This window comes from Terrapene carolina, unplaced genomic scaffold (genome assembly GCF_002925995.2).
Source record: "Terrapene carolina triunguis isolate 2854851 unplaced genomic scaffold, T_m_triunguis-2.0 Scaffold236, whole genome shotgun sequence".
Lineage (NCBI taxonomy): Eukaryota > Metazoa > Chordata > Testudines > Emydidae > Terrapene > Terrapene triunguis.
Window position 1 is genome coordinate 830,899 of NW_020664587.1, and position 18,827 is coordinate 849,725.

Consider the following 18,827-nt stretch of genomic DNA (forward strand, 5'->3'; position numbering starts at 1 on the left):
AAAACTCATTTTGAGAAGCAGGTATACATTTTCTCACTCCAGTTCGGTCAGGTCAGAAGCCATAAAACCCATGCAAATGTCTACCAGACTCACAAAAACAAAACGGTATGTGGGGGAAGAAATAGTCTCTACATTCTGATCTAATACAATTGTTATGAAAGACACCAAACAGCATCGAGAGGCAAAGGGAACATGTGCCCACTGAAGTTTAATGTCCCCAACAATTTGTGTGTTTAGAGTATTGTAAAATAGTTTGATCAACATATCTGAGGGAGTGTGTTAATTTGGACATTCAGCAGGTCCAGAAATGATATTTTTTCCTTGTAACAGAAGTTTTAATCCTTTTGTTTTTCTTTCTTGAAAAGCAAGTGTTCACTGGGGTACAGCACAGCCCAAAAGATACCGAGAAAACTAATTTCAAGACTTGGCAGTCAAAAAGACCTCCAGGATTGTCAAAGGTAGAAGTCAATAAAAGCAACAAAATACTCCAAAACACACAGCTAGTAATCACCCAGAAAGATGGTGACTAGCATTTTTTTAAATTTAAGCCTTTATTAAAAGGCATGAGAATTCTAAGGCAAATTGTTCATCATGGCAGATCATCGAAATGCCAGTGATGGAATTAAGCAGAACGTAGAGAACATGTTTGTGTTGTCTGTAGCAAACTCAGTCTATATTGCCACAGCACTTTAACTTACAAGTCTCAACCTTGTCATAAACATTAGCACAAACAAATTTAACCATTTGACCTAAACTAAGATTCTTGGGACAGAGACTCTCTTCCTATATGTTTGTACACCACATAGTACAATAAGGACAGATACCTATGTGGGGGCTGCTAGAGGCCCAACAATACACAATATTAACAGAAAGGAACAGGGGCTAACAAATTGCAGTCTCCAAATTCCTTCTCCATACGAGATAATTATAATTAATAACTGTTAACAAGCTCTGCAAGAACATTCAGATGCATTTGAACCCTTTTAAAAAGCAAAGCAGTAAGTATCAGAACTAGATGTGATTAGGTTATAGAACACCAATTAAACAACAGTGCCCCCTTTGGACTATTTGTAATTTCGCCTAGCTTTGTCTGATGTCCACAATGCTACATGTTGGAAAGCACAAGAAATTTGAATGAATTTGATCACTCACATAGGCAGTTATACTTTGAAAACAATGTTTCTTCCAAGAATTACCAATGAAATAATGTTTTAGGACACAATTGAATTTGAAATAGGTAATGTTTTGAATAGATTTTTGAGTTTTATTGAAATCTTACATGAACAAGAAATTGGAAATACAATCACATCAAGGAACAAATTGCCACGGCTTTGACGTTTAAGCCAAACAAATTTTGTAGGGCAGATTTTCAAAAAGGTGTGAAGTAATAACAATTTAAAAACACAGTTAACCTACTTCTAGGAATGCAAAACATACAATCATGTTATTTTCAATACAAGAAATCTTAATTTTTTTGTTTTAATTTCTTAAAACTACTAAGACAAAGCACTAGCTTTTACTTTTATGTACAGCATACTCCTATGTAGTCTACCCAAAATCCGAAAAAGGAAACTGTCCAAAACCAGAGGTTCTGCAAAATCATGATTGAACAGTGTGCCCATCCTGCTTTTAAACTGCTAAAATGAAACCTAAAACAATAAAAGCACTGAAACCCCAAATGGAGTTTGGGAATTCTGCAAGCCCAATAATGTCCAAGTGCGTTTATGAAAAAGGAAAATAAAAGACTCGAATATATACACAATAGAGTGATTTCAGCCCAATACAAATGGCAGCCAATTGCTACTGAAAGATGAAACATTAAGCCAATTAATTTTTTTTTTTTTTAAAGGGTGTAGAGCTATAGCCAATTCTATGTTGCCAATATCATTCTCAAGCCCTCCTCACTTGTCTACTTCCACTGTTGCCCATAAGTATCCTGATAAAATTCCTGGTTGTCATTATTGTAACCATAGTTACCGGCATAGTCACCACCTTGCTGGAGCGGCTGCTGAGCGATGGGTTGGGAGCCCCAGTTCTGCTGGTTGTTGGTCTGGCGGCGCTTGGAATCAGGTTGGTTGTACCCATCTGCCTTTCTCTTGCCTCCTACGTTGCCCCCACGGTTGCCCCTGGCTCCACGAGCACCACGTCCTCTCTGCTGCTGTGCAGGACCCCCTCTCCCACCCCTGGCTCCTCTTGGTGGTCCCATGGGTGCCCCCCTCTGTGAATAGCCAGCTCTACCTCTTGGTGGTGGTGCTCCCCGCCCCCTAGGTGGTGGTGGAGCACCTCTCCCACCCCTTCCTCCTCCTCTTCCTCTTATAGCATAGCCATCATCATAGCCATAATAGGGATCTTCATAGCCACCACGGTAGTCATGATAGTCGTAACCATAATAATCATCATAATAATCTTCATAGCCATAGTAATCTGGGGGATAGCCATATCCACCTCTCCCTCCACGACCTCTGCCTCTAATAGGAGGTGGCATACGAGGTGGAGGGTAGTAATAATAGTCTTCATACCTAATAAAAAAAGAAACATGCATTAATTTGTCTTGTAAGAGTCTCCTAAACCACCATTACTTTCTGCTTAAATTTAACAATATATGGGCTGGGGAAGGACTGCCTCGGTTAGCTTACGTCCTGTAGCAGCATGAAGTTCTGCTATTTGTACATTACAATACTGCAGAAGTGAAGACTTACGCAGTGCTTCTGGAGGCTTGTCTGGCAGCCTGGCGTTCTTTCCTTTTCTTATCTGGTGGTTTAGCTAACACTATTTCAATTTCTTCCCCCTCTATCTCTTTTCCATTCATTTCATTCATGGCCTGTATGAAAGTCAGAAAAACACCACATTTAAGTTTACTTCCAAACATCAGAAAAATGTTAAGCCTTTCTAAAAAGGTTCACTAGTTCACCAAAAAGATGCAGTTGAAATTGAAGGGAAAATATAATCAATCCTTTCAAGGATTTCACATTGCAGGATATGTCAAACAAATTAATAGACCTTTCACCCCCAAATTTTAAACTTCTGCATCTGTTATGAAGGTTACTTGAGCCACTGGAAGTTAAAAACTTCCTTCAACACTCCCATTCTTACACTAGCTATAAGGATGACATGTCAATTCCATTCTAAATCCTTCTATCATTAACACTGAAACATTTGTTTTGATCTCCTTGTCTTTGTATGATAAAGTGAAAAACAAAATAAAATTTTTAAGAGCCCCTCAATAAGAAATCTGATCTTTGCCAAGTCTAGAACTTACTAAAAAATGAGAAGCAACTGAACTGTATACTGCATAGATCCAATACTCCTACTTTCTTTAAAAAGAAACATATATTTCAGATAGATGCACAGAAGCAAGTTCTTGACTACAGGTATGAACAGCATACCCACCAAAAAAACCACAAACACCTATGAAAACCTGATTTGCATGCACATCAGGCATTTATTCACAGAAAAGTAGTCTTCAGCTAGACCAGACGTGCACACTGACTACATTTCAAAGTCGGGTCCTCCCTCTGAAAGGTATATGGTAAAAGAGGAGCAGAAGGCCATTCTGCTAAGAGATCCCCAGGCAAATGCTACCCATGGGATCCTCCAGGGATGCTCCACAGCCAAAAAGAAAAAAAGTGAGCAAGTTGTAACTTCCTGAAGTCACATAGGGTTGGCTGGAGGGTGGGAAAAGGATCCCTGTGAAAGGGCAGATTTAAAGGGATCTTGGACAGTGTTAATTGTGATCTCTTAAACCTTACTTGAAAGAGGAATCCAACATTTTGGAGAAAGAAAATCTTAGTAACTGAAGTAGACTTAAAGCTGACTAAATATTTCATCTGTTCTCAATTGCTCAAATTTTATTCTTGATTTAAATGTCATTTCACTAATTCTCCTGGGCAGTAATTTCTATAAAACAGAGCTCCCTTTTGCTTAATTAAAACAGTAGACTCTCTCAATGTATAAACAACTACAGGATACAGCTAAACAGGTGTTCTCAACAAAATTTTTGGTGGACTCAGTACAGCCACCAACTCTTGCTGGTGACCGCTCTGACAAATTCTCCTAAATACTTAATTAACTTAGAGAAAGCAAATAAATATGTACATATACATGTACAAATCATTGCAATTTATTTATGTAGGGGATTTTTTCGCAGTCAATAATAAAAATAACGTACAGTTCTATTTTATAGTGCCCCAGCCCCCGCTGCCTCTCAACCCATCAACCTCTGGTTCCTGCTGCCTCCCTCCACCCTCCTGGGTGCCCCATTGTCCCCTCCAGGCCCCACTCCTCCCTGCCCCCCATTGTCCTGAGCTCCCTTCCACAGCCTCACACCGCAGGCTCAGCCCACTCCTTGCCTCTTGGCCAGGGAACCCAGTAAGACTGGTCCTGCTGAAGCCCCATCCCCAGAGTCCCACAGCTGAAGCCGGGCTGGGAAAGGGGGGGACCCTCAAGCCCACCTCTGGCTGAAATTGGGGGGTGAGGGGCTGAAGACCTCTCCCAGAGCCCTCTCCCTGGGCGCTGCAGGGAGGAGCCGCTGCTTTGCCCCCTCCCCCATCTGTGCCCAGTAGGCTGTCGTGGCCTCAGGAAAAACCCCTGGTGGCTGCATGCAGCCACAATGGCCACATTTGAGAAATGCTGAGCTTTGATGGAGAGAAGCCGTATCCTCATCCCCAGGCATTGGCTCAATAGTAAAAAGTTGAGTGCCCGTTCAGCAGGTTGTTGCCAAAAACTACTTATGAAAGAATGAATCTGCAGCCACCATGCACATTGCTCCAGACTCTGGTAGCAGAGCAAGGGCTCAAGTGGTTAAGTCAGTAAGCTTCTTTCGACTCTCCGTCAATGGGAGAGCACGCAGCAAACAAGAGCCAGAAAATTACTCCTGGGGGAATTCTGTGCCCCTGCGCAATACAGAATTTGCACAGAATTAATGTTTGTGCACAATTTCCTGTTTCCCCTCAGAGAATTGGGGCTGCAGAGCTGCTGGTAGCCATTAGGGGCCATTGTACTCTGCAGAGCCCAGCTCTCTAGCTCGCAGTGAGCCCAGCGCTGTGGGGATGGAGGCTCTGCATGCTCTGGCAGCCTGGCTTGATCCTCATCCACTCAGGGATGGAAAACGGACTGGGAGACCCGGCTCTGGCAAAGAGTGAGGAAGGGCAGGGCCACACCACACCACATCTCCCAGCGGGACAGTAAAAAAGCTGAGGGGACTAAAGGTTCTGGGAGGGAGGGAGTGCAAGCGTCTTGGCTCAGGGGGTGCCCCCCAACTGGAACTGGGTCATCATAGGGGTTTCTCTCTTTCTACTTCTAGGGGAATCTCCCCCCCCCATCTGTATCATGGACATATTTGTTGACAGATATTTCAAAATAAGTGACCAAAATAATTTAAATTGGAGTGATTCTATTGTTATTTTGACAAACAAATATGCAGAGTTTTAAAATATTGTGCGCAGATTTTTTATTTTTGGTGCAAGATTCCCCTGAAGTAGAAAATGCTTTTTAAAAAGGAATTTCTGCAACAGCAATGCTTGTTGAACCTTTCTAGCTACTGAAATGATTAGAATAAATTACTGGAGTTTTCCTGTAGCAGGAGCAATATCAAACAGATCCTACACTATATAGAATTAAATGTACACTGCAATGTACCATGAAGTTGAGAAAAATAATCTTACCAACATACACTTCCTATATATTTTTCACCAAAGGCGAAGAGTTAGTGTTTAGCCATTCAAAGGTAAGAAAGCCACAGTCTTACCTTTACCGCCGCACCTCTATCCTCAAAGTGAACAAAAGCATAATCCTTTAATTTCTTCACTCTTTCCAGCTTTCCAAATTCTGAGAAGGATTTTTCGAGGATTTCTTCTGTCACTGTAGTGGCTAAGTTTCTCACAAACAAAACTTTCACCTAGTGAAGATAAGCATCAAAGATGTAAGTAATTCCAGAACTAAAACAGACATCCGAGGGAACAAACGTATTAGCTGACTTCCAATAAACAAGCCCCATTCCTCCACTATGCTCTACTTCCTAATGACAGATTTCAGTTAAGTCTTGAAAAATTCAGTGCCTATTTTCAAAGAAAGCAGGTCATATCCTTTGGGGTTTTCAGTTCAGTTGTTTTCCTTGCTGGGAATGTTCCCTCTAAGCTGCGCAGCGGCTCGAGAGTCAATCAAATACTGGGCACTTGATTAGTAGAGCCCCACACAGCTGCTTCCGGGACCCTCCTGCTTGCTATGCGGGGGGGGGGGGGAAGGTGGCCCCCACCCATGTACCCCATCTTCACAGAGCAGGGGAGAAAGAACAGGGCAGCTCAGGAGCAGGACAGAGCTGCTTCTGAGTGTCTCTCTGCTTAGAGACAATGCACAGTGTCTCATACACTTCCCCAGCAGCCCGTGCGCGCGCGCACACACACACACACACGCAGTCACTCACCTCCCAATACATACTTGTGTTGTTACTTCTTAGTACTTCCTGCAATGCACATATATTCTCTGTAATTTTATTCTTTCGAAGTGCTGTTATTTTAGTTTTTTGACTGGTCTATGCATTTCGTAACTTTATTTCTCTCCTATGTTTAAAATTTAATTCCTTGAGTAGTGACTTCTAAAATGTCCTGGCTGGAGTAATTATCCCTATGGTAACTTTTAAAAAATATATATTATATCTAGGTCTTTTGTTTCCACTGGTGGCGCACATCACCTCGATATTGGTGCACATAACAAAATTCATTCCGCACACGGATACAAAAAAATTAGAGGGAACGTTGCTGGCAACCAGTGTCATGTGCAATGTGATCAGGGTTTCTGACTGGGAACTCTAGAGTCTGGGGGCACATTCTTCACTCCATTCTGTTTTTTTGATGACACTAAGGCGGTGCAAGAGAAAAAAAGACAGTTATGAAAAAGTAACTGTTTTTCAAGATGTGTTGCTCATGTCCATTCCAGTGTAGGTGTGCGCGCGCTCGCCACATGCACCAGTGCCGGAAGTTTTTCCCTCAGTGGTATCTGTAGGGGAACCACCTCCAGCGCCCTCTGAAGCGGTGTGCATATGCACCGGTATAAGGAGTACCACCGGCTCCCCCGACCCTCAGTTCCTTCTTGCCGGAAACTCAGACAGTTGGGAAGGAGGGCAGGTCATGGAATGGATATGAGCAACACATCTCAAAGAACAACAGTTACGAAAGGTAACAGTCTTTTTTTTCTTCAAGTGCTTGCTCATGTCCATTCCATTGTAGGTGACTCCCAAGCAGTACCACCGGAGGTGGGTAGGAGTTCAAGGACGTGTCGATTGCAACACAGCTCTGCCGAAGCCTGCATCGTCTCTGGCCTGCTGAGTGATGGTGTAATGTGTTGTGAATGTGTGTACTGAAGACCACATCGCGGCCCTGCAGATGTCTTGGATAGGGACATGTGCCAGGAAGGCAGCCGAAGACGCCTGAGCCCTAGTCGACTAAGCCTTCACTATCAGTGGAGGCACAGCCTGCACCAACTCGTTACAAGTATGGATGCAGGTGGTGATCCATTCGAAATCCTCTGAGAGGACACTGGAAGGCCCTTCATCCTGTCAGCTGAAACGATAAAGAGCTGGGTTGATCTGTGGAAGGGCTTGGTATGCTCCAGATAGAACGCCAGGGCCTGCCGGACATCCAGAGCGTGCAGTCGCCTCTCCTCGTTGGTAGAGTGAGGCTTCAGACAGAACACCGGGAGGAAGATATCCTGGTTGACATGGAAATGCGACACCATCGAAGGCAGGAAAGCTGGATGGGGCTGCAGCTGGATCTTGTCTTTGTAGAATACCGTGTACAGTGGCTCCGAAGTGAGGGCTTTGATCTCGGATACATGCCTTGCCGAGGTAATCGCTACAAGGAATGCAACCTTCCACGACAGATGGGAAAGGGAACAAGAAGCCATGGGCTCAAAGAGGGAACCCGTGAGCCTGGAGAGGACTAGGTTGAGGTCCCATTGGGAGACCGGGTCCCAGATCGGCAGAAAGGTTCCTGAAGGGCCTTGAATGGCTCTGATTGACATCTCATGCAAGAATACCACTTACCCTGGACACGAGGATGGAAGGCCGATATGGCTGCCAAGTGCAACTTAATCGAAGAGAGGGCAAGGTCCTGGTGCTTTAAGTGAAGCAGGTAATCCAGGATGGACTACACAGACAACTGGGTAGGGGAGATGTTGCACTCAGACACTCAGCAGGAAAAAAATGCTTCCACTTTGCCAGGTAAGTCGCTCTGGTGGAGGGCTTTCTGCTTTCCAAGAGAACTTGCTGTACCTGACTAGAGCAGGCCTGTTCCTCCGGATTCACACAGCATCCAAGCTGTGAGGTGGAGAGAGGTGAGGTTTGGGTTCAGGAGCTGACCATGATCCTGTGAGAGTAGGTCCGGGTGGTTGGGCAGTAGCCATGGGGCCACGAGCATGCCAAACCAATGCTGGCAAGGCCACGCCGGGGTGATCATAATGACTCGTGCGTTGTCCCTCTTGGTTTTTGAGAGGACTTTGCTGATAAGTGGATTTGGCGGGAAGGCATACATCAGGGCTCCCTGGAGAAAAGCATCGGAAAGGGAGCCTCTGCCAAGGCCTTGGATTCAAGGTCTGATGACACTTTCTGTTCAATCTGGTGACAAACAGGTCCACTCAGGGAGCCCCCCACTTCTGGAAGAGCGCCCTGATTACCTCCAAGAAGAGTGACCACTCATGGTGAGAGAAGGACCTGCTGAGGTGATCCGCCAGCATGTTTTGGACACTGGGGAGATGCGAGGCTTCCACGTGGATCGCATGCTGAATGCAAAAGTCCCACAGGTGGAGGGCATCCTGGCAGAGAGCCGATGAGCATGCTCCCCCCGCCTGTCGACATAGAACATTGAGGTCATGTTGTTCATCAACACCTGCACTACCCGATAGGACAGCGGGGGAAGGAAAACACCACAGGCTAGCTGGATGACCCTGAGCTTCCTGACGTTTATATGTAACGCAAGTGCCTCTCAAGATTGTAACTCTTGAGTTTGCAGTGTACCAAGATGTGCTCCCCAACCAAGGTCGGACGCATCCGATATCAGGGAGACCGTGGGTCGTGGACTCTCGAACGCCACTCCTTACAACACCAACCTCGGATCAGTCCACCACTGAAGAGAGGTAAGTACCCTCAGAGATATGACATGACTTATGAGGAGAGGCTGAGGGAAGTGGGATTGTTTAGTCTGCAGAAGAGAAGAATAAGGGGGGATTTGATAGCTGCTTTCAACTACCTAAAAGGGGGTTCCAAAGAGGATGGATCTAAACTGCTCTCAGTGGTACCAGATGACAGAATGAGGAGTAATGGTCTCAAGTTGCAGTGAGGGAGGTTTAGGTTGGATATTAGGAAAAAATTTTCACTAGGAGGGTGGTGAAGCACTGGAAGGGGTTACCTAGGGAGGTGGTGGAATCTCCTTCCTTAGAGGTTTTTAAGGTCAGGCTTGACAAAGCCCTGGCTGGGATGATTTAGTTGGGGACTGGTCCTGATTTGAGCAGGGGGTTGGACTAGATGACCTCCTGAGGTCCCTTCCAACCCTGATATTCTATGAGGAACCGTGATGACTTTTGTCCAGGTGATGTCTGGCCAGAGAGTAGACTGCTACTAGCCATATCTGAAGGGTGTGGGGCCTGAGTCTCGCATGGCGGACAACATATGTGCATGCTTCCTGTAGCCCTAAGGATTAATCTGCAGGTCTGTATAAATATATCTTTCTTATAAATTTGAGTATTTGATGTAATAGGCTTATATATTTATATTAAAAATAAGTTTGGCTGTAATGCAAGAGACCTACAGGCCAAAACCCTGTATGTGAAGCGAAGGCAAAATTAGCACATTTTGGGACCCTCACCTAGAAAAGTAAAAATAGAGAAAACACCCACGCAGATGTCTAGAGACCTTTTGCCTAAACCAATAACAATAAAGGATGGCAAAAGGGGATTTTTCAAAGTGCCCACAAATGTAACAAGTACACCACAAATGTGTACTTACCTGTCATCCATACACACATACATATTAGCCTATGGGGTAAATATACCCTAACATTTCTGTGGAGGAAGGATGAAATTTGGGCATAAGAGGAAGGATTTCCGACTAATGCCCTATAAAAAGGCGAGGCAGCTCGCCATTAGGGAGGCAATCTACTCCTGTCTACTCTTCATTGCCTCCACCTTCAACAATGTAGCGATGCTACCCATCTACGACAGCTATTAACTATTAATAGGCTGTACTTTATTTCTTTTCAAACTTTAAGTTTAAGGTAACTAGGCTAAGCTTGCGTTTATTTCAGTTTAAGATTTATAAAGCTAAGTAAAGAGAGAGTAAACAGCTCTGCATTTAGCTTCCTCTGCCAGATGTGAAAACCAAAGGCATTGTCCCTTATTTTCCAACACCAGGTTATTAAAACAAAGTATGAGTATTAACCAAAAGTGTATTACTACATACATATATACATATCTCTTAAAGAACTGTGATACTTGTAACTCTGTAATCCTAACTGTTTTACCATTTGCTTACTATTTCATTGATTTTAATACAAGGTCTTTATGACTATATCTGTCTCAGTGTGAGCTTCCTGTCATACCCCCGAAGGTCCTTTTATAAACTCTGAAGCCTGATTCAGGACAAACTATCTTCTGATCAAACAAATTGGCAAGCCAAAACCCATACTAATTAATATCCATGATAATAATAATCATTAATTAAAAATTATTAAATATAATTAAATTAAGTGGATACATTAAATCAACACTACTAACACACCCCAAATCAGGCTACATTCCATGTCACCCAATAGTCTGAGACAGACCCGGGCCGTGGTGAGCAGATGTGCAGTGATGCTGGCAATTAGATGTGACACTGCCTTGAACCTGGCCTCTGGCAGAAATGCTCTGGCTTGGGTAGAGTTGAGTACCGCCCCAATAAACTCTAGCCATTGGACTCGATCAGAAGGACCAGGGCTCGACAAGCAGCTTGCAGCATCTCGACGCTGCACTGGACCTGGACCAGCCCTTGATGACCCAGTCAAGGTATGGGCAAATCTGGATACCCCGACGCCTGAAGTAGGCTGCCACCACTGACATGCATTTCATAAACACTCTTGGCGCTGTTTCTAGACCAAAAGGGAGCACTGCAAACTGGTAGTGGACGGTCCCAAATATGAAACGTAGGAACCGTCTGATCATTGAATATCGATATGTGAAAGTAAGTGTCTTTCAAATCGAGGGCAGCGTACCAGTCTCATGGATCTAGGGAAGGAATGATGGAGGCCAAGGAGACCATGTGAAACTTCCACTTTTTGAGATTCTTGTTGAGGCTCTGCAGGTCGAGGACGGGCCATAGACTCCCTTTGGCCTTTGGGATTAAAAAAATAGCAGGAGTAAAACCCCTTGCCCCTTAAATGTAGCAGGACTTTTTCCATGTCTCTCACTCCCAGAAGGCTCTGCACCTCCTGAGCAAGCAGATGCTCACAAGAAGAGTCTTTGAAGGAGGACAGGGGCGGGGTGGGGTGGGGGAAAAGGAGAAAGAAAAACTGGAGAGTATATCCCCCTGCTACTGTGCTGAGGACCCACCAGTCAGATGTTGGAGAGGCCCAGGCAGGAAGGAAGGGGAAGAGGCGGTTGGAAAACAGAGGAGCAGGATCCAGGACACAGACTGGAAGGTCACCCTTGAGTGTACCCTCAAAATGCCTGCTTCCCACCCAGTTGGTTACAGGTGGAGCTCGAGTGAGCAGAGGATGCCAGATGGTGGCCTTCCTGGCACTTGAAGCCCTTTCTCTTTTTACAAAGGGCTCTGACCAGTGTTGGCTCCTGAACCAATTGGTCTGTGGCAGCTTAAATCGCTTCCTCGCCGGTCCCGGTACATACAGGGCCAGGGTGCACAAGGTAGCCCTTGAGTCTTTCAGGCCTTGCAATTTATTGTCTGTTTGCTCAGAAACCAGTGCCAGGCCATCGAACGGGAGGTCCTGGATGGACTGTTGAACCTCCGTCGAAAGGCCTGATGACTGCAACCAGGACGCCTGCCTCATCAAAATGGCTGAGGCCATGGTTCGGGCCGCAGAGTCTGCCGTATCTGATGCCGCTTGGAGGGCTGCCCTGGCCACCGCCCTGCCCTCATCGAGGATACCCAGGAATTCCTTCCTGGGTTTCTCTGGCAGTGAGTCTGAGAATTTGGCCATGGACTGCCAAATATTAAAGTCATAACAGCCAAGCAAGGCCTGATGGTTGGCCACACTTAGCTGGATGTAGAATAAATTTTTCTACCAAAGAGATCGAACCTCTTTGCCTCCTTGTTCTTAGGTGTCAATCTCGGTTGACCCTGTCTGTCGTGCTCACTGGCTGCCGACACAACCAGTGAGCTTGAAGCAGGGTGAGTATAAAGATACTCATACCCCTTAGTGGGGACGCAGAATTTTCGCTCTGCCCACTTGAAGATGTGGGTGCAGGGAGGAGGGTGTCTACCACAGGGCCTTAGTGATTTTCACCACTCCCTTGTGCAACGGCAATGCCACGCTGGCGGTGGCTGCAGCACCCCATACATCAAATAGGGAGTCCAAGAGCTCTGCCAGCTCCTCTGCTTCCAGCCCCAGGTTTGAGGCGACCCTCTTCAGGAGCTCCTGGTGAGCCTTGGCATAGTCCTGGGGAACTGGGTGAGAGAGCCCCCACTATCACTTCATCAGGCAAAGAGGACAAGGAGGCAGGTACAGGCAGGTCTGCCAACTCCGCCACTTCTGCCATGGGAGCCTCAGCACAGACTGGCTGATCCTGGGGAGCCCGCTCTGGTTCCGCGTCCGAATCAGGTGGTGGGCGGGAGACTGTCGCCGACCATTTGTCAGATGCCACCAAAGCCAACCTATGCCCCTGCAATGGTTGGGGAAATCCCCAGGGATTCCAGAGATGCCAGGGGCCCATGCTGCCACCGGTGGCCCAGCAGGGAATGCCAGTGCCTCTGATGGGTGACCCTGGCCCGCGGGGATAATCTCCTCCTTGCTCTCAGAGCCCAAGGAGGGGGGGGGGGGGGGGGGGAGACACATGTCTGGGGAACCAGGATGGTGCCAAGGCTGCCTGTCTATCCCTATCCCGTCGGCTCTGGCCCTGGACCTCCGCTGAGGACCTGTACAAGGGCGATGGCTCTCGGTGCCGTGGTCCCGGTGACGGCATTCGGTGGATCAGCAGTGGTACCCAGCGATCAAAGCCTTACACTTAGCAAGCACCGTCGCTCCGTTGAGCGGGAATGTGAGTGAGTAGACCGACGTGTCCGAGACCGTTGATGCGCTTGCGGCGAACTGCACCAGCAGTCCAGCGAGCGGTGACGGGGCTCCAGGGACCAGCATCTTGACTCTCCGGAGCGGTGCTGTGAGCTGGGAGACGGGCTCGGGGATTCCCAGCACCAGGGCTCTGGTGCTGCGCCTCTGCGGGTCTGTGCTAGCCCACTGGCTATCACCGCCTCGAGCCCGAGGAACGCTGCCTGGAGTCCGGGGACAGACCCTGGGAACTCTGGCAGGCAAGCCGACCCTCGTCTGGTGGCGCTGCTCAGGTGAGCGCTGACAGGGCACCCCCTATGGTGAGGAGCAGTGGTGCACTGATGGGGACCGCTGAAAGGGTCCCAAGGCAAGTTTACTCCTTGAACGGGGCACCTCTGTGACCAGTGTAGGTAGCATGGACAGGGACAGAATGTCCTTTGCGGCCTGAAAAGACTCAAGCATGGCCAGCACCACCCGGTGCTGAGTGCCTCTGCTGCTCCGAAGTTGGAGCCTGACCTCCATCCGGATGGCGAAGAGCTGTCCCTCATGGATCTTTGCTCTCTCCTCCCCTTTACGGGGTATAAGAGAACGTCCCCTCCCAGCCTCTCTTTGCTTTTTAGCTGGTACCAGGGATGGGGATCGGTGCCGGTCTGAGGCCGGTGCTGGTGGCGTGCTCCGCACCGAGGCCGCAGTGCTGGGAGTAAAGTCTGATCTGGTCGGCTCTGAGGCCTGTGTAAGGGCCGACTCCATAAGGAGCGCTTAGAGATGAATGTCCTGCTCCTTTCTGGTGCGCAGTCAGAAGCTCTTGCAAATGCGATACTTGTGGCTAACGTGGGTTTGCCCTAAGCACTTCAAACAGCTTCTCTGGGGATCACTGACTGGCATAGGTTTCTTGCAACAGTCACAAAGTTTGAAGCCCAGGGACCAGGGCATGCCCCATCCCTGGGCTAAGTCCCATTCGGGACTAACAAACTAACACCTAGTCTACACTAAGGGAACTATAAAACTAACAAATTTCTAACAACTATATACAGAAAGTTCACAACTAGGCAAGGTTGAAAGGAGTAAGCTTGCCGAGGCAAGGAGATGTTCCAGCACCATCACTGATGGTAAGAAGGAACTGAGGGTGGGGGGAGCCGGCGGCACCCCTTATACCGGTGCACATGCACGCCCCTTCAGAGGGCGCCAGAGCTGTTCCCCTACAGATACCACTGAGGGAAAAACTTCTGGCACCGGTGTATGTGACGAGCACACATACCTACAATGGAATGGACATGAGCAAGCACTCGAAGGAGAACTGGTCTCAAATCCCTTGGTAATCCCTAGCAATGGAACAGAGATGGCTCTTATGCTTGCTCCCTCCAGTACAGGGAGGGGGGAACGGCTAGAGTGAGATTCTCAGAACTGTGGTCCAATCACATCTCCCTCATACTCAGTGTGCCCAGAGGAAATTGGATGCAGCAGACAATCCAGCCCTCAATATCTGTGCAAGGTTGTTTTTTGTTTTTTTTTAATTGAGCAATAGAATACTAAAGTTTATACTGCTGACATAAGCCACATGCCTTGAGGTCAATGAGTTATGGGTAGATTCATCTTCCTCTAAAGCATCCAGTATCTGTCAGTGCCAGAGGCAGAATGCTAGAAGAGCTAGACCATTAGTTCAATACAGTAGGATAGTCCTATTTAACTCTAGACTAATGGGAATGGCCTCTCTAGTAGAAGTGCCCTGTACTGCCATACTGGACAGGCAAGTTTGATTTCTAGTGCTAGTTATTTCCACTCTAGGGGCTGGAGTATTGGATGAAAATGCACTCAACTCACAGAAAAGTAAGTCCATCTAACTTTTAGAAATTCCCCAACCAACTGAAGAGTGACATCATTCAGAGGCAGCACCAAAGCTGCTGCCACCAAGGTGTAAATAAAATCATCACAGACTGCAGAGTAGCTCTGCCATCCCTACCTTTGCCATGACTTCTGGATCTGGTTCCTCTACAGGGTCAGCCCATTCCACAGTCACAACATTTCCCCAGACTTTTACTTTCCCACTCATCAACCGACGTCGAGCCTGTGCTGCAGACTTGTGATCTTCATATTCCAGGAAGCAGAATCCCCGGTTCTTCTTCTTATCATCAGGTTGATGATAAAGGATTACATCAACCAAACCCTCTGTAAAACCAACAGCTGGATATAGTTTCATAAAATTTAAGGCCAGAAGGAACCATTAAATCATCTAGGTCTGACCTCCTGTATATCTCAGACAAATTCCACCCAAATACCCCTACACTGAGCCCAACAACTTCAGTTAAAACCAAAGCATTTTATTCCTCAGGATACTGAATTGGTATATGCCACATGCAGAAAACAGGAGAAACTGAGGTGCCACCAATGCTTGAGGCCCCTGCAATGACAGGGAATTTATTAGGTGAGGTATGCGAAAGTGATCCTAGCAGAAGAACTATGCTTCAGGGGAAGACAAACCCACCAAGGTACCTTCCAATCCGACCTGGAGAAGATCCCTTCCCAACTAAAAAACTAGCAATCAATTAGATCCTGACCATAGGAGCAAGACACCAGCCAGGCATCTAAGACAGAATTTTCTATACCATCTCAAGGGCACTAGCACACCCTGCCCATCTCTACCCATGGCAGATCTGATGCTTCAGAAGGAGAGAAAAATCCATATTACAATTGGGTATTGGGGGATTAAAAAATCCTTCCTGACCCCTGCAGGCAGCCATCTGAGGCATGAGATCAGATTATATAGTCACCATAATACAGAGCTACAAGTGTTATGAGGATTTTGAGGGAAATGCAGCCAGTCTCATTCTCCCCCAAACCCCACAAGGGAAGGGGATGATGAGAGGAATTCACAGATTCTCAAGTCAGGTAAGACCACCATGACTATCCAACCCAACTCCAGCACACAGGCCACAAAACCTCTCCCATAAACTGGATTGAAGCATGTATTTCAGGAAGTTCTCTAATCTTGTCTAATCTTAAAGCCTGCAACAGTCCACCACCTTATCGGGTAAACTGTTCCACTATTTGATCATCCGGACTACTAGGAAACTACAGCATTTCAGGGTTGAATTTGTGCATCTTCAACTTCTGACCCATGCAGGGTGGATAAAAATCAATGTTTTGTTTTTGATACGTTTTTTCCTCAAAAAAGCATTTTATCTAAAGATAGTTTTAATTAAGATACATTATAGCTCAAAGATATCCCATCATAGAATAGGGATTATAAATTCTAATTCTATAGTATTAGACAATATATTCATGTAACGTTTAAGAAAAGTTTTGTAAATGAGTTCCAATCGTTCACGGATTAGGGACCAAATCTTATGGCGTTACACAGGCTTCTGTATAGAAGTGTCTCCAGAGGTAACATGCTTGTTAACAGCAAAAATGTTTTTAAAAATACATATATAGAGGTGAGAAATAACAGACGTCAACTCTACTGTCCCTCTGCAAATTTGTGTACACAGAGTCAATCCCTTACCTCTAAGTGCAAACTTTCAAAAAGTTCAATGAATCGAAGATTGTTGGGGGCAGAATAGATCTGGACAAGGAGAAGTCTGGCGATAAATGTGAGAAGCAAGCTTGTTTTGTTAAAATATTATAGGTTTGCTGTTGAAGAAAAAAAATCCAGACTACTTAATGTTGTTTTAGTTAAATAAAACAATTTAAATGTCTGTCTGGTGATGTTCTCCTCCAAATACAGCATGGAAAGAAAATCCTCCAAATATTAATGATTAACCTGTTGAATTGGAGATATTTATGAAGTCATTGAAGCCGATAGTTCACCTCCCAACTGTTTTTCATTTACTAAAAGTAATCAATCATTCATTTTCTGATATAGCTGTAAAACTAATCTGAAAAGTTTTCAAAATAAATCACTGTTTAAAAATGTATAGTGCATACCTTCTAAAAATGAAACCTATATCTATCTCTGAGTTGTGAAGAATATGTATTAAGGTTATAACAACTAACTAGAATGCGCTTTTATGTAGAAAACCATGATTAAATCGAGTCTTCCTGACCACTGATTTAAATCATGATTTAAATCAATTTGATTTAAATCAAATCCACCCAGCTACCATGTGATCTTGTTATGCCTCTATCAATGAGATTAAAAAGCTCTGCAGTACACCATATATCTTTTCCATGTGCAAGTACCCATACAATGAACAAGCCACCTCTCAACATGCTTCCATCAAGTCTCTGCAGACTCAACGGTTGAACACTGAACTAAGTGCATCCAAGTACCTCTGTAAGACAGTCAGATATATGCACACAATTTACCCACACACAAAAAAGTCAGGTTATCAGAAATTGGAACTCTCCACCAAAAAAAACAAAAAACCCCACACCACTCCCCTACAACAGATCCACCTTCATGGATTCTGCACACCAGACCTATTAATTGTCAAAAGTGGATAGGAGGATGGGGCATATGATGTACAGCATATTCCATTTCAGCCCTGACTTGGACGTTAACAACCAAAACATTTAGTGACAGTTAAGGTTGCAATGTGACGCATCTGACCCACTCAAAGCCTTAAAGGAAGAGTCTCCTGCATTCCTTGACACTTCCATGCTGCATTACAGCTCAGTTGGTCACACAATCCAGGAGTCCATAGGACTTTCACTTCCATTCCCCAGCAGATACTGAAAAGCAACACATATCCCAGCTTCAAACCTGTATTCTAACACAGAATTGTGTTGATGCAAAAGTACGACACCACATCTATGCAGTCTGTTAATCTGCCTTGATATTACTAAGGTCACCATTAAGGTTTTGCATTAGAGCAGTGGTGGGCAACCTGAGGCCTGTCAGGGTAATCTGCTGATGGCCCGTGAGACAGTTTGTTTACATTGACCGTCTGGAAGGCACAGCCGTTCGCAGTTCCCAGTGGCCACGATTCGCTGTTCCCAGCCAATAGGAGCTGCAGGAAGTGGCACGGGCTGGCCATCGCTTCCTGCAGCTCCCATTAGCTGGGAACAGCGAACCGTGGCCACTGGGAGCTGCGGGCGGCCAATGTAAACAAACTGTCTCGCGGCCTGCCAGCGGATTACCCTGATGGGCCGCAGGTTGCCCACCACTGCATTACAGCGTGATAGGGTACACCAGTGGTAGGCAACCTTTCAGAAGTGGTGTACAGGGTCTTCATTTATTCACTCTAATTTAAGGTTTCGCGTGCCAGTAATACATTTTAACGTTTTTAGAAGGTCTCTTTCTATAAGTTTATATTATATAACTAAACTATCATATGTAAAGTAAACAAGGTTTTCAAAATGTTTAAGAAGCGCCATTTAAAATTAAATTAAAATGCTGATCTTACGCCACCAGCCTGTTCAGCTCACTGCCAGCCTGGGGTTCTGTTCACCTAGGCCGGCAGCAGGCTGAGTAGAGCCTGCGGCCGGGACCCCAGACCTGGGGGTGGATGTTTCAGGGGTCAGGGCAGAAGGCTGAGTGTGTGTGTTGGGTTCAGGGCAGAAGGCTGAGTGTGTGTGTTGGGTTCAGGGCAGAAGGCTGAGTGTGTGTGGGGGGTGCAGGGCAGAGGGATGGGGCTGTGGGGG

The 18,827-nt window shown here is 46.1% G+C and overlaps 1 protein-coding gene across 2 annotated transcripts in view; it reads right to left on the minus strand.

Annotated features, from left to right (window-relative positions):
* Positions 1 to 1,238: 1,238 nt before the first annotated feature.
* The window catches only part of HNRNPR (heterogeneous nuclear ribonucleoprotein R), a 59,426-nt gene continuing 41,837 nt past the window's right edge, over positions 1,239 to 18,827 (minus strand). For both annotated transcript variants that reach the window (XM_024199594.1, XM_024199593.2), the window contains exons 8-11: positions 15,205 to 15,410; positions 5,747 to 5,896; positions 2,700 to 2,821; positions 1,239 to 2,519 (exon numbers count right to left, since the gene is read on the minus strand). In XM_024199594.1, the coding sequence (XP_024055362.1) occupies positions 1,910 to 2,519; positions 2,700 to 2,821; positions 5,747 to 5,896; positions 15,205 to 15,410 (1,088 nt within the window). In that variant the 3' untranslated portion in view covers positions 1,239 to 1,909. The remainder of the gene's footprint in view (positions 2,520 to 2,699; positions 2,822 to 5,746; positions 5,897 to 15,204; positions 15,411 to 18,827) is intronic.